This window comes from Rhineura floridana, chromosome 6 (assembly GCF_030035675.1).
Source record: "Rhineura floridana isolate rRhiFlo1 chromosome 6, rRhiFlo1.hap2, whole genome shotgun sequence".
Classification (NCBI taxonomy): Eukaryota; Metazoa; Chordata; class Lepidosauria; order Squamata; family Rhineuridae; genus Rhineura; species Rhineura floridana.
The window spans coordinates 88,186,992-88,211,131 of record NC_084485.1 but is presented as its reverse complement, the minus strand read 5'-3'; the positions used below and the strand labels follow the sequence as shown (position 1 = coordinate 88,211,131).

The 24,140-nt window shown below is 42.7% G+C and overlaps 1 protein-coding gene across 6 annotated transcripts in view; it reads right to left on the bottom strand.

Annotated features, from left to right (window-relative positions):
- SLC5A9 (solute carrier family 5 member 9) overlaps positions 1-24,140 on the bottom strand; it is a 69,825-nt gene that overhangs the window by 29,734 nt on the left and 15,951 nt on the right. For 4 of the 6 annotated variants that reach the window (XM_061630449.1, XM_061630446.1, XM_061630447.1 and 1 more), the window contains 6 exons: positions 15,601-15,705; positions 5,859-6,023; positions 5,082-5,187; positions 3,082-3,162; positions 1,599-1,804; positions 586-721 (listed from right to left, as the gene is read on the bottom strand). In XM_061630449.1, coding sequence (XP_061486433.1) covers positions 586-721; positions 1,599-1,804; positions 3,082-3,162; positions 5,082-5,187; positions 5,859-6,023; positions 15,601-15,705 — 799 coding nt within the window. Of the gene's footprint in view, positions 1-585; positions 722-1,598; positions 1,805-3,081; positions 3,163-5,081; positions 5,188-5,858; positions 6,024-6,291; positions 6,553-15,600; positions 15,706-24,140 lie in introns of those variants that run through there. The other 2 variants (XM_061630450.1, XM_061630452.1) reach the window with 2 other exon arrangements.

The window sequence follows — 24,140 nt, the reverse complement described above, 5'->3', positions numbered from 1 at the left end:
AGACAGGTGCCATATCTTTTTGGCGTCTGTTAAAGACCTTCCTCTTTCAACAAGCCTTTTAAGTAGTGACCTTTCCCTATCTGCATCTGTTTTGGAATTGCTTTTAAAGATGTTTTTAAAGTGGCTGTGTTTTTAAGATGTTTTATTTTTAAATTGTTTTTTAGATGTTTTAAGATGTTTTACTGTTTTATCCTTTGTTTGCCACGCTGGGCTCCTTGTGGGAGGAAGGATAAGACAGAAGTTTAAATAAATAAATAAATAAATAAATGTTATGAGCTCCTGACAATGTTACCCACACATATATAGGGCAACTACAGATGACTGTGTCTATCCTGTGACTGCTGCTTATAAATTCACTGCAAGCTGCTTGCAACCACAAGATCTGGTCGTCATATAGAGTATTCATCTTTGTGGTAAGACAATTTTACTACATACTCACAACCAATTTGGAGATGGGAGGTAGAGGGGATGTAGAAAAGTTTGCCTCATAACATAGCTGGATGAGTCCCCTGGTGGTTGCATATTTACATCTAACCATCTCTTCGTAGAGCACACATAGGCTTAATACAATCAGCAGAAACATACCTGGAAAGAGAGCTCTGCTAATCATGCCTGGCATGACAATGAAAAACATTGGAAATATTTTCAAATATCCACCCAGCACTGACCCGCCTTTAGCATGAGAGAGGCTCTTCGCTGAGAGTGACCTTTGCACAATCACCTGAAAGAAGAACCAGCTATATAAGAAAAATTTGCCCAGGTTGTTTCACATTTTATTGGTAACAGAAGTGTACCAAAATGAACAAAGCAATTTCAGCTGAATTGTTGAGAAATGGCAACTGCTAAAGATGGAAGGCCAGGCTAGGTGGTTTGTATAGCATCTTCAAGAGAAAACCTCTCTCAAATTAAAATTTGATATCTGCCTAACAAATAGGTGAAATATAGTAATAGAAAAATAAGCCATGCATACCCCTTAAGTTAAATTATATGTATTTCATGAATACAAGTTTAAACTGAAACTAAACTTTTAATCTGTGTTGTAAATAATCATTTGTGAACTTTAACTCTGGTATACAATTGCATATTTAGTCAAACTGGCTTTAGAGAGGGTTTATGTTCCATTTGTTACCTCAAATAATAGAGCTGAGTTAGGACTACTTGTTCAGTTTTGCATTTCATTGTTTTTCCCCTACCAGTAGACTTTAACACTGCCTCTGAATTTTCTAATGTATGTTTAAAATCTATGTCAGCGTTTCCCAACCTTTGGACCCCCAGAAGTTGTTGGGCTACAACTCTCATCAGCCCCAGCGCCCCAGCCAGCATGACCATTGATGAGGAATGTAGTTGTAGTCCAGCAACATCTGGGGACCCAATGGCTGGGAAAGGCTGCTCTATGTAATACAAATGATTCATGTGCGCTGCAATGATTCAAGGAAATCAAGACCTCATTTTCTCATTCTGACTGAAAAATCCATGGGTTTTGAATTCCAGCACAATGTTTTCCATGGGCATTACTTGATAGAGCTATTCTTAAAACCTTCTTGTGGAGGACAATGATAAATCTGTCAAACAGACTGACTCTGCCTGATTTACATTACCTGATCAGTGCACCAGCACCACAGGGCAAGCACAGAGAGGCCAAATATAAGCCCGGGCCATGGAATATCTCCATTGACAGGATCCCTCATCATATGGAAAGCATCTTTCCGTGGCAAGTGACATGTAGTGTTTGGCACAATGACACTAGGTATGGCTCTACTATACTTCTCTTGCAGACCTTCATACCACCCAACTTTATCAAAGCCTGAAAAGAAAGAGGTCACAGTCTAGTTAACAAGACCATTGCATTTATTCATTTCCTCAATCATGTATCTTCCCTCCATCCACTCTCTTAGGATCAAAACAGATGTGAAGTTTGTCATGTGATTTTACCTCTGTGTGATTAATTTTTCAGCATTTTTTCCACTGAGACTGCAGTGTGTGGAAGGAGGGGTTTAAGCTTTTGCCCCCTCCCCTATGGAAGGCACTTTTGGAGTTGGTACATGCTGACTCTTCCCTCTTTTAGAAGTGTTTTTAAGCATAATCCCTTTCATTTAAAATATAAACACAATTTATTGAGTGACAATAGAGGTAAATATTACAAACAATATGATGATAATAATATAGTGAACCTTTCATTTGAGCTTATAATAACCTACAATAATAGTCTATAGTAATGAAATGAAACTTCATTTAATAAATACAAATATTACTGTGCTGTTGGAGTCTGGATGTTGTTGGCAATTTTTCTGTATATTTTAGCCATGAAATTAATTTCTCTTAAGAATTTTCTGATCTCTGCCAGGCAGATGATGTTCTCATCTGGTGAATTTTCCTATAACGAGTAGTGTTCAAACAAGGAGCATTGTGAGACCATTTATTTGTTTAATTGATTTTCAGAGGACACAATGGCTATGTTTGCATATGGCACTAAGCCATGGTTTCTTTTAATTATGGTTTATTCAACAAACCACAAGTCATCTCACAGGTAAGCAAACAAGCCATGGCATATTTCTCCAAGACCTGGTTTGGTTTCCAGTTGTTCTTGCCTTTGCAGCTTGGCAAGCAGCTTATATAAATTACAACAACTACTACTAACGTAGGCTAGGGTGGCCAAATAAACCATGGTTATGCAAGAATGTTGGATACAAAGTGACACCAAACTATAGTTAAAACAAGTCTAAGCTAACAGCAAGCCATGGCTTTACATCCTAATTTGTTGCCAGACCATGGTTAGTCTGCAGGGAACATGGTCAGATGTTCAAACAAGCACACACTGGCTAACAAACCATGTGAAGCATTATGGGCAAACAAAGTTGATATTTTATATTACTTTTTAATGTTTTTTGTTGACCTAAGATAGAGATTAGATGAGCCAGACTGGACACATAACTGAACACTAGTCCATTTCTCTTTCCTCATAAGAATGGTTTGATGTGGAAGTTCAGATGACATTGATCTAGATGGTTTTTGGAGCTTCTTCAAGATGCATAATTCTATCAGCTAAAAAAAGAAAGCAATACAACTCCTCCTTCATCTCACCTATAAACATAAGTACCAAAGCTCCAAGCACCATGATCACCGTCTGCAGAGCATCTGTATATATCACTGCAGTTAAACCACCTGTGGAAAGGATTAAAAAAGAATTGGCTTAATCACCAATACTTCTAAATTTTGGTCATTAAACTAATCCCACTCCACACTCTCCTTGAGTGTTTTTGATTAACTGGAAAGTGTTCTTGAACTGTGATAATGCTTCTTGCTTGCCGGGATGCAGGATACAGAGATGTGGCGTGTAAGCAGAAACCTCTGACTTTTGTGTGGGTCCAGCATATGTATGTATGTATGTATGTATGTATTTATTCCATTTATTAGTCGCCCACCTGGCTGGACACCCAGCGACTCTAAGCGATGTACAAAAGCAAAAACAATAACAATATAAACAATGTAAAACATCAAAAGGCTAAACAATACTGTGCAAAGATAATAGTCACATCCATTGCTCCACCAACCTTTGCCTCTTGCCCTATCCAACACTGGCATATGACCCCCAAAAGGTTGCCCACAAGGTAATGCAGCTCTAGGGTCAAAAAAGGTTTTTGTGGAGGTAGTGGTGGGAAATGGTGGTTGCCACACACAGACAAAAATGGTGGCCACCAGTGGAGGCTGCCATTTTAATGGCCTGGGATAACGCAACACCTGGAGCATTTGGGGAAAATAAAGTTGTAGCTGCCAAGTGGGCAGCCACCAAGGCAACTTCTGTGCCACATTGCCATGGGCAGCAAATAAAGAATTAAAACAAACAATGAAAATAAGCAAGAAAAAGGAATATGACTAATAAATTAATCAATGAAACGATTGGGATTTTAACACATGAACAACAAAACAAAGATGTTAATAGCACAAAATGAATGGAATAACAAAATGTCTGCTTCTTCAAGCTTTGCATATTTAGAGCCAGCCTTGTGACTCTCCATCATGTGAATCTTTCCCCTGGAGTTTTGTTATGTTACTCAAATCAGCTGCAGGAAGCTGTAATCAGCATCAGAAAGCAAGGAGGGGTCTTTCTCAGTCTTTCCCCATGGACTGTTTTTTTTCTTCAAAATTGCCTCCTCTGAGCTGATGTTTTGCCCTATGGGGCAAAAGATGTGCATGCCTGAACCTTTTCTCCCGTAGAGTGAACAGCAATGTGGAGAGGGCATTTTTTAAAAAAGAAAAATGACCTCATAGCAAAGCACCCTCTTTCCTGCTTTCCTGGTCCAGATTAGAGCTGCGGGAGAAATCTGATCAGTTTGTATTTAAAGCTGAATTTATCAAATCCGTTCTTTTTGAAACAATATGAGAACTGAAATACAGCCATCCTTCAAAATGTGCACTTATCTGAATTTTGCAAAGCAGTTCACCCAAGCAATGTTTATAAAAAATGCATATATTAGGGCAAAATGTGCACAAAAATGAATATATTAATGAAAATAACATACTAAAATGCATTATATTGGGAGAAATTGCTTGCAAAAATGTGTACATTAGTCAAAGCTGCCTACAAAAATGTGTTCATAAGGAGAAATTTGCACTAAAATGTGGAAGAATTTTCATGAATTTTATTTTAAAACAATGTGTGAATTTCTGCAGAAATGTAGAGAACTGAAATTGACAGATCTTTCCATCCCTACTCTGGATTGCAGCTTCCTACAACTGCTTTTGGTTATAGAACACACACACACACACCATCAGGGAAAATATTCACACAGCTGAGCATCACATGTAGTTTGACCTTCAGCCAGCAAAGTTGCTTTGAAAACTCATGTATGAATGCCACAGATTGGAGACATCTGAACTTTACATTTAACTATTTCTTTACATTTAACTTTACATTTAACTATTGGTGTTTTATTTTGAGTCCACAATGTGGTAGCTTGGTTCATATCAGCAGAAGTCCATTCCTACCCTCCCCAAATGTCAAATCTAGATTGCCCATACTACTCAGATACGTAAATGAATTTCTTGCTTTTTATACTATTATTATTGTACAGCATTGTTACCAGCTATAGTATAGATGGCTGTCACTGCTAACAAGATCACTGTAGAGAGGTAAAGGTTCCAGCCGAGAGAGACTTGGATAAAAAGTGCACCAGAGAAAATATCTGTCTGGAACAAATGCAAAAAAGGATTTGATACTCAGTGGCATTGTCAATGGCATTGGAATATTATGTCTCTGTAATGAATATTATATATGGAAAACAGCAATAAATTGTTTGTAAATAATCAAAACCAGACATCAGAAATGCCAGAGCCCTCAGTAATGCATACATTGACAAAAGCTAGCAGGATCAGCACCTGTTATCTTTGGGCAGCTATTGGGACCCCAGCACTCCAGCAGGGGCCATTGCTGATACCTGCCTTGGCCCCCATTTAAAATTTCTTGGCCTGGCAGTCCAAGCTGCACAGGTAGCTATGTCTCATTGCATTTAAATTTCCCACAATGCCCTTGAGTGACATTACATTGGAGGCATAGTGGCAACATTAACTTGACAGCTAAATGTAACTGCTTGGCATAGTGGCCACCATTGCTCACTACCACATAAACCCACCAGGGGCCACTGATGGAAGAGGAAGGCCACCACAAGGCATTTTGCCAAATATCTCCTCCACTATGGCCCTGAAAGTTAGTATATAACGTATACCAGGAGTACTGATCCAGTATGTAGGACTATTTCAGTGAGACTAGCAAAACAACTCATTCAAACAACTGGCCCATCATCTCTCTGTGAAAGTGCTGTGCTTTCAAAGATGTGATTATATTTCCCTGGGATACATACTGATATTTTGGTGAATATATACAGAACGAGGGACAGTACAGACATGTAGATTTGAATCCTCTGCCCTCCAAATCTTTTCCTTAGGTATTCGGGCATGGTGACCACTCCTGAAGAAATGTAAACTGGCACAAAGATCCAGCCAAGGACCAGCAATGCCCACGTGGCCTAGCACATAAGAAGAAAATAATACAACATATGGACAGATTTTGTACATCATTGTTACACAATCAGTTCTATGCAAGCAATATTAAAATTGTAAGGACCAGTTGCCAGTATCTCTATGGAACTGGAAGGCAGATACAACGTATGCTACACTGCTGGAATGTCTTGCCTGGCTGTCAACTGTACAAGGGCAGGGACAAATGGACACTAGAAGGCCACTGGATAAAAGTAAGGATGAAGGCTGAATCCTCCCTGCTTGGACCGGGCTCACCTGATCTGATCCAGCCAGATCTTGACCAGGATCAAAACAATGGTCCACTTCAGAATCAGCAGCCTGGAAGATTCCATTCCAAAATGGTTTGGGGTTTTTCCCTTTAAACACTGGGATAGCCATGTCTTTTTCCGTACAATTCCCTCTGGGAGCATTGGAATGTCATCAAGCCCCGTCACTTCCAGGGGAACGTGCTCTATATTCGTTCAAGGCAAGTGGCAGCAAGAAACTTCACTTGCTAGCTGCTCAGGCTGTGGATAGCTGTTGGATACACAATTTCAGACAGGTTAAAGGGGAAAAAGTGATGGGAGTAGACTGAGGCAGCACACAACCCTCAAACCACCTTAAAAGTTGTTTTTAAAAGAATATTTCCCCTTGAAAATCTGCCTGGAAATGGGATGGAGAGGATTTAGTCCTGCCCCCACTGAGAACTGGGACAGATCAGACTTCAGTGTGTCCATCCATCCCTAAATAAATATATCTGGATATAACCTTGGATCAGTAGTTTTCAAAAGGCAAGGATGAATCACAGGGGACACAAAAGCCTTGGGTCTGGGTTGCCAGAAATAGATACTGGAAATAAGGAGCTTTCAAGTTTTGGAACGGATCACTCCAAAGCAAAACTGGTGACCACACTGTAGTACTGAGTCCCACAACAAAAGTGTTTCTAATTACTTTCCTATGTTCAAGATAACTTACACCTTGGGGAAGGGCTGTAGCTCCGTGGTAGAGCATCTGCTTTGCATGCAGAACATCCCAGGTTCAACCCCCAGCATCTTCATGTGCCTGAAACCCTGGAGAGCCGCCGCCAGTCAGTGTAGGCACTACTGAGCTGGATGGAACAATGGGTCCAACTTTATATAAGGCAGCTTCCTATGTTCCACTGTGATTCTGTGTACTAAAACAGGACAGTAGGTCATAGGATAGAGCACCATGGTCTCACCCTACCTGGTGCTGTTGGCCAGCACTGGGAGCTGACACAAACCATGCAACTGGTCCATGGACAGCCGTTGTGTCTTCTCTATCAGCAGCTTTCTCCTGCCCTTGAAGAGGTACAGATGTGCCAGAAAAGGACAGTTATAACTGTCTTTGTCCAGGCACATGAACAGGGTATAGACTTTTCTCACCCTCTATGCCATCTTGTGGACTTTTTTGACAGGCCTGTGCCATGAAGGCCAACACAAATATATAAGTGCCAAAATCAATAGTAAGGAAAAGGATGGAGGTTCCTGGCAGATGGGTAGAATCAGTGAGCTCCATCCTACTTGCCAGGTATAGAATTAGGCCAGCCTTCACCAACTTGGTGTCCTTCAGATATTTTGCACTAACCCCCCCATCACCCTACAGCATTATAGTCTAAAACATCTAGAGGGCCCCAGGTTGGTGAAGGCTGAATTAGGATTTAACACAAGGGTGGAGAAACTATGGCCCTCCAAATGCTGTTGGACTTTGACAACATGAAGTGAGTTGCAGTAACATCCGGAGGACCTCAGATTCCCCACCCCTACTTAAACATTACACATTATGGCTTACCTTGCTGAAGCCAAGCAATAGAATGGGTCTGTTTGAAGGTGAACACTACTTATAGATGAGAAGAGTTTTGGTTTATTATGGAGACCTCTAATAATCACTCAGAAGTATCCTGTCAATGTAGTGACTATAACAGTACAATTAAGAGACTGCTTCTACATTCAAATATATTGTCCTGGTTCACATGTCATGTTTAACCACTATTAATGTTTAACTATGGTTTAAAGCAAATGAGCAGCATTCTAGTGCATGATGCTCAAAAGTCCCTGCTTCATTCCTCCCCAGCTCCTGGCTGAATCACACTAGAAGCAACAAACCACAAACCTTGGTTTGTTGTGCCTTCCAAACCCCGTCTTGTGGTTTATTTCTCTCTAAGCAAACCATGTGTGGTGGCCAAGATTTGTTCTTAGCTTACCACTCATGATTTGTTTGGGTAAGACAAACCATGAGGCCAGGTTCAGATGACACAACAAGCCAAGACTTATAGTTTATTGCTCTCGGTGCAGCCAAGACGGAGGGAAAAGCAAAGCAAGGATTTTGAGGGTGCATGCACCACCATGCAGCTCATTCACTGTAAACCATAATTAGACCGTTAAACCTAGATGTATGTTCACAGCTGCTTTGCTCCTCCCAAGTCTTGTTGCTGCATAGAATCATAGAATAGTAGAGTTGGAAGGTGTCTATAAGGCCATCGAGTCCAACCCCCTGCTCAATGCAGGAATCCAAATCAAAGCATTCCTGACAGATGGCTGTCCAGTGTTGGAGAGCCCACTACCGCTCTAGGTAATTGGTTCCATTGTTGTATGGCTCTAACAGTTAGGAAGTTTTTCCTGATGTCCAGTCGAAATCTGGCTTCCTGCAACTTGAGGATGACCTTCACCTCCCTACTCCAGTTCCTGCAACTTGAGCCCATTATTCTGTGTCCTGCACTCTGGAACAATGAAGAAGAGAACCCGGCCCTCTTCTGTGTGACATCCTTTCATGTACTGGAAGAGTGCTATCATATCTCCCCTCAGTCTCCTCTAGGCTAAACATGCCCAGTTCTTTCAGTCTCTCCTCATAGGGTTTTGTTTCCAGTCCCCTGATCATCCTTGTTGCCCTCCTCTGAACCTGTTCCAGCTTGTCTGCATCCTTCTTGAAGTGCGGAGACCAGAACTGGACGCAGTACTCAAGATGAGGCCTAACCAGTGCTGAATAGAGGGGAACTAGTACTTCATGCAATTTGGAAACTACACTTCTGTTCTTTCAGTCTAAACTAGCATTTGCCTTTTTTGCAGCCACATTGCACTGTTGGCTCATATTCAGCTTGTGATCAACAGCCATTCCAAGATCCTTCTCACATGTCGTATTGCTGAGCCAAGTGTACCCCATCTTATAACTGTGCATTTGGTTTCTTTTTCCTAAGTGTAGAACATTGCATTTATCCCTGTTAAATCTCATTCTATTGTTTTCAGCCCCATGCTCCAGCCTATCAAGGTCCCTTTGAATTTTGTTTCTGTCTTCCACGGTATTAGCTGTGCCCCCAAATTCTGTATCATCTGCAAATTTGATAAGCATGCTCTGTACCTCCTCATCCAAGTCGTTAATAAAAATGTTGAAGAGCACTGGGCCCGGGACCAAGCCCTGTGGTACCCCACTCGTTACTTCCACCCAGTTTGAGAAGGAATCATTGATAAGCACTCTTTAAGAACATAAGAACATAAGAACATAAGAAGAGCCTGCTGGATCAGGCCAGTGGCCCATCTAGTCCAGCATCCTGTTCTCACAGTGGCCAACCAGGTGCCTGGGGGAAGCCCGCAAGCAGGACCCGAGTGCAAGAACACTCTCCCCTCCTGAGGCTTCCAGCAACTGGTTTTCAGAAGCATGCTGCCTCTGACTAGGGTGGCAGAGCACAGCCATCACAGCTAGTAGCCATTGATAGCCCTGTCCTCCATGAATTTGTCTAATCTTCTTTTAAAGCCATCCAAGCTGGTGGCCATTACTGCATCTTGTGGGAGCAAATTCCATAGTTTAACTATGCGCTGAGTAAAGAAGTACTTCCTTTTGTCTGTCCTGAATCTTCCAACATTCAGCTTCTTTGAATGTCCACGAGTTCTAGTATTATGAGAGAGGGAGAAGAACTTTTCTCTATCCACTTTCTCAATGCCATGCATAATTTTATACACTTCTATCATGTCTCCTCTGACCCGCCTTTTCTCTAAACTAAAAAGCCCCAAATGCTGCAACCTTTCCTCGTAAGGGAGTCGCTCCATCCCCTTGATCATTCTGGTTGCCCTCTTCTGAACCTTTTCCAACTCTATAATATCCTTTTTGAGATGAGGCAACCAGAACTGTACACAGTATTCCAAATGCGGCCGCACCATAGATTTATACAACGGCATTATGATATCGGCTGTTTTATTTTCAATACCTTTCCTAATTATCCCTAGCATGGAATTTGCCTTTTTCACAGCTGCCGCACACTGGGTCGACATTTTCATCGTGCTGTCCACTACAACCCCGAGGTCTCTCTCCTGGTCGGTCACCGCCAGTTCAGACCCCATGAGCGTATATGTGAAATTCAGATTTTTTGCTCCAATATGCATAATTTTACACTTGTTTATATTGAATTGCATTTGCCATTTTTCTGCCCATTCACTCAGTTTGGAGAGGTCTTTTTGGAGCTCTTCGCAATCCCTTTTTGTTTTAACAACCCTGAACAATTTAGTGTCATCAGCAAACTTGGCCACTTCACTGCTCACTCCTAATTCTAGGTCATTAATGAACAAGTTGAAAAGTACAGGTCCCAATACCGATCCTTGAGGGACTCCACTTTCTACAGCCCTCCATTGGGAGAACTGTCCGTTTATTCCTACTCTCTGCTTTCTGCTTCTCAACCAATTCCTTATCCACAAGAGGACCTCTCCTCTTATTCCATGACTGCTAAGCTTCCTCAGAAGCCTTTGGTGAGGTACCTTGTCAAACGCTTTTCGAAAGTCTAAGTACACTATGTCCACTGGATCACCTCTATCTATATGCTTGTTGACACTCTCAAAGAATTCTAATAGGTTACTGAGACAGGACTTTCCCTTGCAGAAGCCATGCTGGCTTGTTCTTCTATGTGCTTAGTTAATCTAGCTTTAATAATACTTTCTACCAGTTTTCCAGGGACAGAAGTTAAGCTAACTGGCCTGTAATTTCCAGGATCCCCTCTGGATCCCTTTTTGAAGATTGGCGTTACATTTGCCACTTTCCAGTCCTCAGGCACGGAGGAGGACCCAAGGGACAAGTTACATATTTTAGTTAGCAGATCAGCAATTTCACATTTGAGTTCTTTGAGAACTCTCGGGTGGATGCCATCCGGGCCCGGTGATTTGTCAGTTTTTATATTGTCCATTAAGCTTAGAACTTCCTCTCTCGTTACCACTATTTGTCTCAGTTCCTCAGAATCCCTTCCTGCAAATGTTAGTTCAGGTTCAGGGATCTGCCCTATATCTTCCACTGTGAAGACAGATGCAAAGAATTCATTTAGCTTCTCTGCAATCTCCTTATCGTTCTTTAGTACACCTTTGACTCCCTTATCATCCAAGGGTCCAATCGTCTCCCTAGATGCTCTCCTGCTTTGAATGTATTTATAGATTTTTTTGTTGTTGGTTTTTATGTTCTTAGCAATGTGCTCCTCAAATTCTTTTTTAGCATCCCTTATTGTCTTCTTGCATTTCTTTTGCCAGAGTTTGTGTTCTTTTTTATTTTCTTCATTCGGACAAGACTTCCATTTTTTGAAGGAAGACTTTTTGCCTCTAAGAGCTTCCTTGACTTTGCTCGTTAACCATGCTGGCATCTTCTTGGCCCTGGCGGTACCTTTTCTGATCTGCGGTATGCACTCCAGTTGAGCTTCTAATATAGTGTTTTTAAACAACTTCCAAGCATTTTCGAGTGATGTGACCCTCTGGACTTTGTTTTTCAGCTTTCTTTTTACCAATCCCCTCATTTTTGTGAAGTTTCCTCTTTTGAAGTCAAATGTGACCGTGTTGGATTTTCTTGGCAATTGGCCAGTTACATGTATGTTTAATTTAATAGCACTGTGGTCACTGCTCCCAATCGGTTCAACAACACTTACATCTCGCACCAGGTCCCGGTCCCCACTGAGGATTAAGTCCAGGGTTGCCATCCCTCTGGTCGGTTCCATGACCAACTGGTCTAGGGAATAGTCATTTAGAATATCTAGAAACTTTGCTTCTTTGTCATGACTGGAACACATATGCGGCCAGTCTATGTCCGGGTAGTTGAAGTCACCCATTACTACCACATTTCCTAGTTTGGATGCTTCCTCAATTTCATATCTCATCTCAAGGTCTCCCTGAGCATTTTGATCAGGGGGACGATAGATCGTTCCCAGTATTAAGTCCCTCCTGGGGCATGGTATCACCACCCACAACGATTCTGTGGAGGAGTCTGCCTCTTTTGGGGTTTCGAGCTTGCTGGATTCAATGCCTTCTTTCACGTATAGAGCGACTCCGCCACCAATACGTCCTTCCCTGTCCTTCCGATATAGTTTATATCCAGGGATAACCGTATCCCACTGGTTTCTCCATTCCACCAGGTCTCCGTTATGCTCACTATATCAATGCTCTCCTCTAAGACCAAGCACTCCAGTTCTCCCATCTTGGTTCGCAGGCTCCTAGCATTAGCGTACAGGCACTTGTAAGCAATGTCTCTCTTCAAGTGTCTTTGGCACTTGTGGTTAGGCCTGTGGTAATTTTGCTCTTCTGAATTTATATCCTGTGCCCCTGCTCTCACAATGCCTACTTCTAGGCCTACCCCTTTTAAAATTTCATCATTTCTTTGGTTTTTATCCCAGGGGGGAGGTTTATTCTGAACCGGACCTTTCTCAGCTCCTGTCGGGTTTCCCCCCTCAGTCAGTTTAAAAGCTGCTCTGCCACCTTTTTAATTTTAAGTGCCAGCAGTCTGGTTCCATTCTGGTTCAAGTGGAGCCCGTCCCTTTTGTACAGGCCCGGCTTGTCCCAAAATGTTCCCCAGTGCCTAACAAATCCAAACCCTTCCACCCGACACCATCGTCTCATCCACGCATTGAGACTGCGAAGCTGGGCCTGTCTGGCTGGTCCTGCGCGTGGAACTGGTAGCATTTCAGAGAAAGCCACCTTGGAGGTCCTGGCTTTCAGCATCCTACCTAGCAACCTAAATTTTGCTTCCAGGACCTCACGGCTGCATTTCCCCATGTCGTTGGTGCCAACGTGCACCACGACCACTGACTCCTCCCCAGCACTGTCTACCAAACTATCTAAACGACGGGCGATATCCGCAACCTTTGCACCAGGCAGGCAAAACACCTTGCGGTCTACACGCCCATCACACACCCCACTGTCTATGTTCCTAATGATCGAATCACCCACTACAAGGATCCCTCCACCCCCTGGAGATATATCCTCGGCACGAGAGGATAGCTGCTCATCCCCCAAGGAATGGGTCCCTTCTAAGGGATCATTTCCCTCTTCCTCAGCTGGATGCTCTCCTTCCCCGAGACCATCGTTGTCCATGATAGCAGGAGAGCTATCATCGTTGGAGTGGGACACAGCTATAACGTCCCTGAAGGCCTCCTCCACACACCTCTCTGCCTCTCTCAGCTTTTCCAGGTCCGCCACCTTGGCGTCAAGGAAATGAAGTCGTTCCCGGAGAGCCAGGAGCTCATTGCACCGAGAGCACACCCACGACTTCTGTCCAACAGGCAGATAGTCATACATGCTGCAGGCGGTGCAAAACACTGGAAAGCCCCCACACCCCTGCTGGCTTCTTACCTTTGAGTATGATTCTGTAGCCAACTGTGGATCCACCTGATAGTTTTTCCATCCAGCCCAAATTTCACTAGCTTGCTAATCAGAATATCATGGAGCACTTTATCAAAAGCTTTGCTGAAGTCGAGATGTATTATGTCCACAGCATTCCCACAGTCTACAAGGGAGGTTACCGGATGAAAAAACGAGATAAGATTAGTTTGGCAGGATTTGTTCTTCATAAATCCATGTTGGCTCCTAGTAATCACTGCATTGTTTTCAAGGTGCTTACAGATTGACTGCTTTATAATCAGTTACAGAGCTTTTCCAGGGATTGATGTTAGGCTGACTGGTCTGTAGTTCCCTGGTTCCTCCTTTTTGCCCTTTTTGAAGATAGGGACAACATTAGGTCTCCTCCAGTCATCCAGCACTTCACCAGTCCTCCATGATTTTGCAAAGATAACAGACAGAGGTTCTGAGAGTTCTTCAGCCAGTTCCTTCAATACTCTAGGATGCAGTTTATCGGACCCTGCCGATTTGAACTCATTCAAAGTGATTAGGTATTCCTTGACCGTTTGTCTATCAATCTCAAGTTCCAATCCTGTCCCTTCTACTACTTGTTTCCCAGGAGGGTCATAGACCCTTTTTTGGGAGAAGACTGAGCCAAAGTAGGAATTGAGCACTTCTGCATTTTGTTTGGCTTAGTATATCGCATCCAAACCAGGGCATATGGTTAAGCTCACTAACCACGAGCTAAAAGAAAGAACAAGCCTTGGCTACAGTTCATGACTAATGAGAAAAGAGCTTAACCACAAGCCGTAATTCGAGTGACCTGCTAAACTAAATCTTGGGTTAGCTCAGTGCAGAGCTGCAGCAATAAGGACTGGGGAGAAGCAAAGTGGCTGCAAGTTCCTCTCACTAAGCCTTGTGTGTGTGTCTGTGTTAGGATTTCAATGGATTTCTAAAGTTTTCCCCAAAATTCTGAAACTGCAGAGATTTGAAAGGTCAGGGCCAGTGCCAGCCATGACTGGGCCCCTTGGCACCAGCCTGCCTGGGCCTACAGTGCTGTTTACTCCAACATCCCCTCCCAATACAGGCGGTGCAGGAATTATATAAGCCCGTCTGCCCCACCTACCTTTGGCATTAGTAAGCATGCTCTACATGCTGTATGCTCACCTACCAGCATCCAAGATGGCAACGGGGGTGTCAACCCCTTAGGGATGCCCCCATTGCCATTTTGGGTGATGGCAGGCATGGCAAGCATTACATGGGGCACACACACTGAAATGCTAACATGACAGGTAGGTCAGGCAGGTGGGCTTATTTAAGCCTGCACCGCCTGTATCACGGAGGATATGTGGGAGCTCCCACTTTGCAATTCATGGCAGCATTGGGTTGCATGATGCAGCACTACTGTGGATGGCAGAGTGGGCTCCACCCTCCCACCCTAAGGTGCCCTTGGCCTGGGCCCAACTTGGCCACACGCTGGCACCAGGCCTGTTAAAGGTGCAGAACATTGTTTGCTCTAGGAAAATGTGCTGTAGAGTTAACGTTATTTTGCTTATTTACACTGCATTGTGCTGCATGAGCCTAGAAACTTTTCTGTTGAAATCAATTATACATTTCACATTGTGTTGTTAGAGTTACAATAAAAGAGAGTTACAATAAAGCAGAGCTAGTGTGGTGTAGTGGTTAGGGAGTTGGACTAGGACCTGGGAGACCAGAGTTTGCATCTCCACTCAGCCATGAAGCTTGTTGGGTGACCATGGGCCAGTCGCTGCCTCTCAACCTAACCTACCTTATGGGGTTGTTATAGAGATTAAATGAGGAGTGGGAAAACCATGTATGCCACCATGAGCTCCTGGAGAAAAGGTGGGATATAAATGTAATAAACAAACAAAGAAATTCTGATATCTGAAAATTCCAAATAACGCATTCACATGACTAAACTGATGCCCATACCCAGATCCTTATAAAGAGAAAATTGAATCCATCAAGAGAATCTTACGTTCCACTCAAAGCCCCCAACAGCCAGGCCTCCTGCAGCTCCTGTGCCTGCTAAGCCAATAAACAAGCCACTCCCCACATTGCTTGACATCAGAGATGCTCCAATCTAGAACACAAAACACACTATAGTTAATTCAAAGAAGACAACCAAGTACATGTTCTATCTGTGGTGAGTAAGCATAGAAGAGCTATACGGGGTTCTCACCTTACAGTAAAATTCCCCTATTTAAAAATAAAGACTGCATAATTCATCCTAAGAGCATCAGTGATGGAGATGTCCATTTTACTGCTTAGAGTCGTAAACTGCCAATACTTGGACTATTCAAATGCCATAATCTTTCATTCTGTATAATTTAGCATGAGTTGATAGGGTTAATAGTATGTTTTTCTCTGTTTATATCTATACTAGGGGCTCCCACACCTGCATGCTTCATGAACCAATCCCACCACCTATCCTCAGGAACGGCAATCCCACGTACCTTCACACCCCTTTCCAAGCATCCCAGTGCTGCCAGGCATTGCTGCACAGCCACTGCTGCCACCACCACCTCACTCACCTGATACTGGTCCACTTCACTCTTTGCTTGCTTGCTCTGCCACTGTGCCCGGTGCAGCCATCCCTCATGGAATGTTGAAGTCTTCATGCTGCAGTTTGCAGTGCCACCTGTCTGTGGTGAACCAAACTGCAGCAGGAGGACCTGCAGTGTGATGACTTCTTACATTTTTAAGTATTAGGGAAGATAAGCCTCAATTCTTCCCTTGCCAGTCGAGGTAAATTTCTGTTTGTCTTACTCTCTACTCCCTTATTCCTCTTTGCCCCAACCATCAAAATGTCTTTGGATAGTCCTGAATCCCATTAGTGTAAGTATTCATGTACTTTAAAAGGCATATATAGCCACTCAAGGCCAGGAAAACCAAACATCTGATCTCAGTATGGCATTGTGATGCCAAATCGATCAGCTGGCCTGGGTGCTAGGAAACTATTCAGGGCATTCCAATACCTTCTGGGTGGCAATCTACATGGAAGACATCGCACAAAACCTCATTCAACTGTACTGCTTCCCACACATCAGGTTTATCATTGCTAAACTGCCAAACCAGCTGAGCAGGAAGCTCCCAACAAGACAAGCCTTAAGTTTGCTATATGCACAAATATAAATAGTGCCTAAACTGCCAAAAAGTAACAAAGTACAGTGTCTCACAGCATGTAATGATGTAGCAGAGATGTTACAAGTGTGTTGAAAACAAACATGCTGGTGCAAACATTTAAACTGGAGGTGTTGATCTATCCTTTTCAAATGGTGAGTGGCTGAAAAGCATTATCAGCAGGGCCACCAGTGAAGATCAATGCCTTGTTGCCGCTTAACATGTAAAAAGGATAAATCCTTTTAAATGTAAATAATTTAGATGTTTATTAACAATATATGTTACTGAAATATTAATAATTGAATTTTCATTGTAATGTATTCAAGCGATGAATCAGGGATTCACCAAAGTTTTACACTTTAATTTAATTCAAGCCAAGCCTTACAACCAGAAACTTCTCAAATAAGGAACTTAGTGGTTGTGGGGAAATTATACCATGTATTACATGAAAGAATGCAGTGCATATCTGTGGGCAAACATTTAAACTGCATGCTTGAAGCTTCAGCTTGGCCTGCCATGAAAGAAAATATTGCCTTGACAAGCAATGGTGTGCACAGCGACAGCACAGCACAGAAGTGTGTGTTCATAGTAGGTGGCTATGTTTGGTTAGAAATATGCAGAGTGCAAACTGTGAAAGATTAGAGACTGGGAAATACCTTGGGTTTATTTTAACAGTGTTGTTAGTGACTGTGAGGCAGGGATGGAGATGTAAGTTATGAGGCACACATCACACTGATCCAATACATGGCTGTGTATTATATTTGCTGAAGTGATTGCAAAACCATAATATAAATTATTAATTAAAAAATAAAAAAGCACCAGCCAGACTAGAGATTTTGACACCACATGTTTATATCGCGGAAACCTAGGCCTAATTAATCATGCAGCAGAATAAGGTGGAGGAATCAGAGTAGACTGTGTTGTTGTGACCTTTTTTGCATGTGATGCTAAGTCAAACAAACAAATGTGCAAGTTCTTGAAGAGAAGATTACAGGCACTCGACTCTTCCTCCAGCCCTGCTGCCGCCACGGTGCTGTAAACAGGGCTCATGATTTATCGCACTCTGAACAAGCCACGATCTACAGCCAAGGTTTGTTCAGTGGCTTATTGCTCATGGTTCATCTGAGGAAGAAAAAACTTCAGCCTTAGTAAAGACAGAATGCTAAGCAAAACCATGGCTTAGCTCACAGCAATGTAGTAGTAGGAAGACTGGATGAGGAGCAATGCGGCCACGATCTCCCCAGGAGCCTGAACGCCCCTCACAGAGTTACAATTCCCAGAGTTCCCTGGGAAGAGGGATTTACTGTTAAATCACGTGGAGATTGTAGTTCTCTGAGAAGAATAGGGGTATTCTCTCAGCATCCTTCACAAGCTACCATTCCCAGGATTGTTTGGGGGAAGCCATGATTGTTTAAAGTTGTATGATACTGCTTTAAATGTACCATGAGGATGAGGCTTCACTCTAGGAGGAAGATACTATCAGGGGCAGCCAGCAGGGAGGGGTGGTGCTGCATGCCTGGCCTTATTGCTGTTGGATTGCTGTGTGTTACCAGAAGGGGTAATAAGAGAAGTGAGGTAGCAGAGAGGTTGACATGTTGTGGACACAGCACTGGCAGTGGAGGAATTGGCCCTCCCATTAAGCACAGCAATGTAGCTGATGAAAGGGTAGGTGTGTGGTACCATCCCTTCCCGCCGCTTGTCACTGGATACTATTTCTGAATGCTTTCACATGTAAAAAACCAAGTTACTCCCTGCAAGTAAAAAAAAAAAAAAAGCCAACAACCTTAGGATACAAGGGGAAAGGGTTTCAGCTGAGTTTGGTCCTTGTTTTGCTAATTTTCTACTTGCTGTCTGCTTTTCTTTTGAGCACCTAGACTGCACTCTGGTCAGTACAACCCAACTACTGGCAATGTTTTCATCATGAACCCAAGTCTAAAATGCTCACTTTGCTTTGATTAATGATATAGTGACTGACAAAAATACTTGGCTACAGAGAGGCAGTCCTCTTCTATGCTTGCCCCTTGTGGCAACACATTCAACTTTTGCCAGCACTGTCCCATTCCTGGCCTGCAGGAATGCTGGTCAAAGCAGTTGCAAGAACTTCCAACCTGGAAAATAAAAGTGGGATTCTCTTCTCCCTAAAGACCATGCACATCCCAGTCAATTGGACTCAGCAACAGGCAGTGTAATGCTCATTCAAACAGCGGGCCTCAGCACTAGAAAAGTTATCAGGCCATTCAAGGAATTTCTGGGCACCACTCTGCATGGTCAATTCAAGGAATAGCTGCAGAAAACCTCATGTTGCTTGGCTTCATATTCTGATGGGAAGAGGAGGATTCCATCAGTGTAGCAAGGTACCCACAAGGATTGTGCCCTAAAACAGATTGATTGGTGTTGAGCTAAATGGTGATATGTTCTTCTCAGGATGAAAGGTATCTGGTCTGCTACAGCTGCACCCAACTGGGCCTGCTCATGTATTTGCGGGATAGTTCACAAATTTTTGCATTTTCCCCAAATAAATGTTGTAATGTTTATAAAGCAATTTTATATACAGTGAGAGCCACTATGTGAAGAAGATTTCTCAAAAGGGGGGGGCCTGAAATGTGTTAAAAAAAATTAATATAGTTTCTGTTCAAAACCTCTGTTCTTTATTAAACAACCCTCAGCTATACCAAGGGCTTGTTTACATGGGACTCCAGATCCACTTTAAACATGCTGCTTTTCCCATTGGGATTGATTTTGACAGTTTACATACTTCGGCCCTCGCTATGAATAAATTGGCTGTTTTTCTTTGTAGCATTCACACGCGTGTGCGTTTATTGCTTTCAGTGTTTCCTTGTTGCCGAGCCCACACATTAGCATGTTAACTGCGGAGGAGGGGAAGGGGTGGTGTACCCATAAACAAAGGAATAGGCGCTTGAAAGAAAGGGAATCACTCTCACCCTGCACAAAATTATCTTTAGAGAGAGAAAATCACAGACACTGGCCCCTGTAGGGTTTCTTATTTTGTTGTGTTTTGTTGCCCAACAACTTCAGACAGGAGCAGTTTATGTGAGCAGTAAGTACTTGGAAAAGTCCAGCAATGATAGCATATGAAGCATATTGATTCAGAAATGCTGAATGGGGCTCTTTGCCAAAGTGTGCATGGCGATTGCAGTTGTACAATGCAATCCTAAAAATAAAATTTTATTTATTATTATTATCCTCTGCAGCAAAGGCTAGAGGCTCTGCTAGTTTATTCAAAAGAGGCTGAAGAGGTCCTCCGCACACACACACAGGGGAGGAAATTTATTGGGGGGGAAGCGGGAGAAAGGAAGGCGTGCAGCCTGGGGCTCCAGCATCCCTGAAAATGCAAGCGCAAAAACACACGCGCACGCTTTCACCCTGGCTCTCGCCCCCACTCCAGGAAATGGAGGCGGCCAGTAAAGGAGCCAGCCCGAGCAAGCCTGCAGCCCACAGTTTTTTTTCTCTCGGTCTTCAGAGCTCAGGAGGACCGAGAGGAGATCACGGGGGTGGGGGGAGGCAGAAGCGCAGGCAAGCAGGACCCGGAGAAATCGCCAGAGGCGTCTGGCATATGCAGACGTGTGGGAGCATGTGTGCCTGTGTGCCTGTTACAGCGCCTCTTGGCTCACAAAAGTCCAGCACCTGCTTTCAAAGCCTGGGCTTCGCAGGTTGATCTTCCCCATAATGAGGTCTCCGATCTGACTGTTCTGCACTAATGGAAGCCCTACCTCCTCTCTCTCTCTCGGAGCTTGACTGAAGGCGAGAGCAACCGGAAGTTGCTTCATCAAGGGCCAGAAACAAAATGACGCCCAGGGACAGTTGAAGCGGCGGAGAAAAGGGAGGATCTAATGGCGAAGAAACTGCACAGCCAAAAAAAGGCGCTTTAAAGGTAATACATGGTAGGAGCAGAAGCGGATTTTAAAAGCAAATGCTGGTTTTTATCGCATCCATTTAATCCAGAGTTAAAGGCAAAAGCAGTAGTTTGCACGTGGGTTGGGTAAAACGTCAAGTAAACGGTCCAAATTAAAAGGATCTGCATTTTGCGCCATATGCACATTTTCTTGGCATGTAAACAGACATTATCTACCAATGTGACGTCACTAAATTGTTGTCCTTTTTAAATACTTGCTTTCAACACCTACACCTATAAAAATGTTCTGTGCAATTCAAAAGCTGAAACTTTCAGCCAGCATTTTGAACATTATTTTTTTCCCCAGTAAAAGCTATTGCCTCACTTGCTCTGTGATTTTCCTTTTCTGAATAGCCAGGCTTTCTACCTCTTGCACTGTTGAGCTGTAAGCAAAAACTAATGGAATTTGACCTGCTTCTCACCTTTGGGATAGTTAACATATTAATACTGGATAAGACTGAAAACCTTTCCTGAAGCAAACATGTGCAAACACCTCATCTGGGAAGACTCTGATTAAAAGACTGACTGCTGCAATATGAATTCATATCTTGGGTAAATAGAAAGGCTCCCAAGAAATGTAAACACTTTCCTTAAGACACGTATCTCTGTTGTCATAGGCAGTATAAAAAGGCACATAAAGCTGTGTAACACAATGCCACAGTGATCTTAAGTAATCAGAGTTTATCATTTCCCTGGCAGCAGCTGGGTCTAAACCCGTAAGGTCCTCCCTATATCCTGGAACACAGAGGCAGTGCAAGGAGTTTGTGGAGCAATCCATCCTCTGCAAACCTTTCCTCCAGGTTTTCAAAAAGAGTCACACACTAACCATCTTGATGGGGGATTGAGAGCCTAGGGAAATGTTACTCATCCCAACCTAACCCAAAACTTTTTATGATTACCGGAACAATTGTCCCTGTCCTAAAATGCAATCTACAAAGGGGAATTGCTTCATAAATGGTTCTGAAATTTGCACTATGGCTAATAGTCTTCATAAGCATTATGCTAGCATGATCACGGGGGGGGATGCACGTGTGCACCATTAAAAAAAAAGGAACTTACATAGTCAAAAACAGGACACAGATTTGCATAAAATTTGCACATGCTAATTTATATGTATATATGCAAGTTAATTAACAATTACTATAATTTAAATAGAAATGTATACATCTCACCATGATTGGGAGGATTGTGACCAGGTGACCTGTGTGCTTGTTCAGTCTGCTGTCCAGGTGCTAATTGTTGATGGATAACTTCAAGGCCCTTGCTCTTCCTTCTTATTGTTCATCATCTTTAAACCAGTCATGGACTGGACAGCCCTTCCACAGAGAACTGCTTCAAAAAGAGGACTGTAAAGGAGGCCACCCTAGATGATGAACAAGCTGTCTCCAATATCATGCCATGCCTGTGAGTTTCCTTGAGGCACCTGGACAGGCATTGTCGGATAGGAGACAAAATGCTAGACCAGATGGACTTTCATGTGATCTTACAAATCAGTTATTATGTAGCCATATCTCTGAAAAGGCAATGGCATTCACAAATTGTTCTGTGTTGTCCTATGGAAATCAACACCATCATAACAGAATAGATGTATGGAGTATTGTTGCCACAATGTTTTCACAGATTAATGAAAAGTCTGAATCAGGGATGTCAGGAGGCTTGAGGGTGGGGAATTTGGTGCCTTTCAAATGAGTAGTATCTTTAGGGTGAGGCCAACAGGAAGAAAATTATATATATACACACACACACACATACAGGGGGAGCTCACAATGGAAGTCAATGGCTAGAGAAGATGGTGCTGCTGCTGAGGGGGACTGAAAAAATCTGAGGCACTCCTCAGCAACCAGCCAAGACTAGTTCTGAGCCTTGGACTATTTCATACTGGACTACATCAAGGCATAACAAAATTTATTTACATGCTTTGTTTATTTTTATGTTGAAAAATTCAGATAGAACACAGTAAACCTAACAGAAGAGATGATAATTCAAAGTTGGCTACAGATATAATGGTGTTGTGTTAATTTCATCTATCTATCAATGCGTGCACACACGCACACATATGGAAAGTTTCAAATATTGGGCGAAATTATAGAGAATTATACAGACCTGTTCAAATCTTTCTGTGGTATGTGGTGTCCATGGGAGAAGTCATGTCATGCTGCTTCCAGCTTCTTGATTTTTTGCTTCTTTCTCACTCTCACTCTCTCCCCCTGCCCCCAATTAATTTCATTTTAATGTGTGTGCTGACTTTCCACATTACTGTACACAACACTGGTAACCCACATGTAGGTTGGATGGATTATAGTGACTTGCAAAGAGTTGAAGTCAGTGTATGCGGGATTTCACACAACATGTACTAGAGCTAGCACAGGCTGACTTTTCCCTAGGATCATCACGCACACTGTGTGATCATAAGAATGGTCCTTATTTAGAAAGGACACTTTGGAGGCATCCAAAATTAAAGGCCCCATTTATGCTACATGTTGCTAGATATTTTAATCATTTAACTGTATTTTGTATCTTATGATTGCTGCTAGTCTCCCTAGGCTCCTATTGAAAGGAGGGACATGAAAACAAACAGTAAATAAAATAAAGAATGCTAAACAGCTGTCCTACCCAGGGTGACAAGAGGAGTTTTATTTATTTTGTATCAAAACTCAAAGAAGCAAGCCTCTGCTTGGATTCAGTTTCCATGAAGTTTAGTTCTCCCTGAAAAAAAACCCCCTAAGTCTAGCAGGAAAGATGATGGAAACATTTGGCTTCTTGTCAGCCTCTTAAATTTTCTGCAATGAAACGGCAGGGGCTACAGGTAAGCCAATGCTTAAATGTCATCTGGGAGAAAGTGGAGCACAAAGCGCATTAGAACAATAACAAGCTGTGTGTGCGCGCGCGTCTCCAGTGGAGGCATGGGGAGGGGGGAATGTAGCCTACAGAATTTACAAGTAACGTTGGAGTTCAAAATGGCATTCAGCTTGCAGTTAAACACTTGAGAGATCTACAGCTGTGTGTGTGTTTTTGTGACAGAGCAAAAAGGATATTTACTCCTGTGACACTTATTTCTCTGGGTCTTTAAATTATTGTTATATTACCTTTCTGCTCCAAAGAAAATGTGTCCTTCAAAAGGTTTATGCCTTGCCACTGAATCATTTTGGAGATTTATATCTGGGTGGTTTAGTGTGAAGAGTTGCAGTCCTAACACAGTTGCTCAATAAATGAAGAAGTTACTAGACAGTGCAAAAGAGACTCTTGCCATTATTTCAAAAGAGGAATGGAATCTGCTCTTGAACTTGAGTTTATTTTCATTTTTATTTGAAAAAGGCCTTTTTATTATTTTTAATTCCCACTATAGCCTTGTGGATGTACTAGTTTGCTTGTTTTTTAAGAACTTGGGTCTCATATTTGCAACAGTGATGCCACATTGCAAAAGGCTGGTCATACATATTAAATCCAGCAATTTGCATCATACTTCCTACGCTGGCAACAAT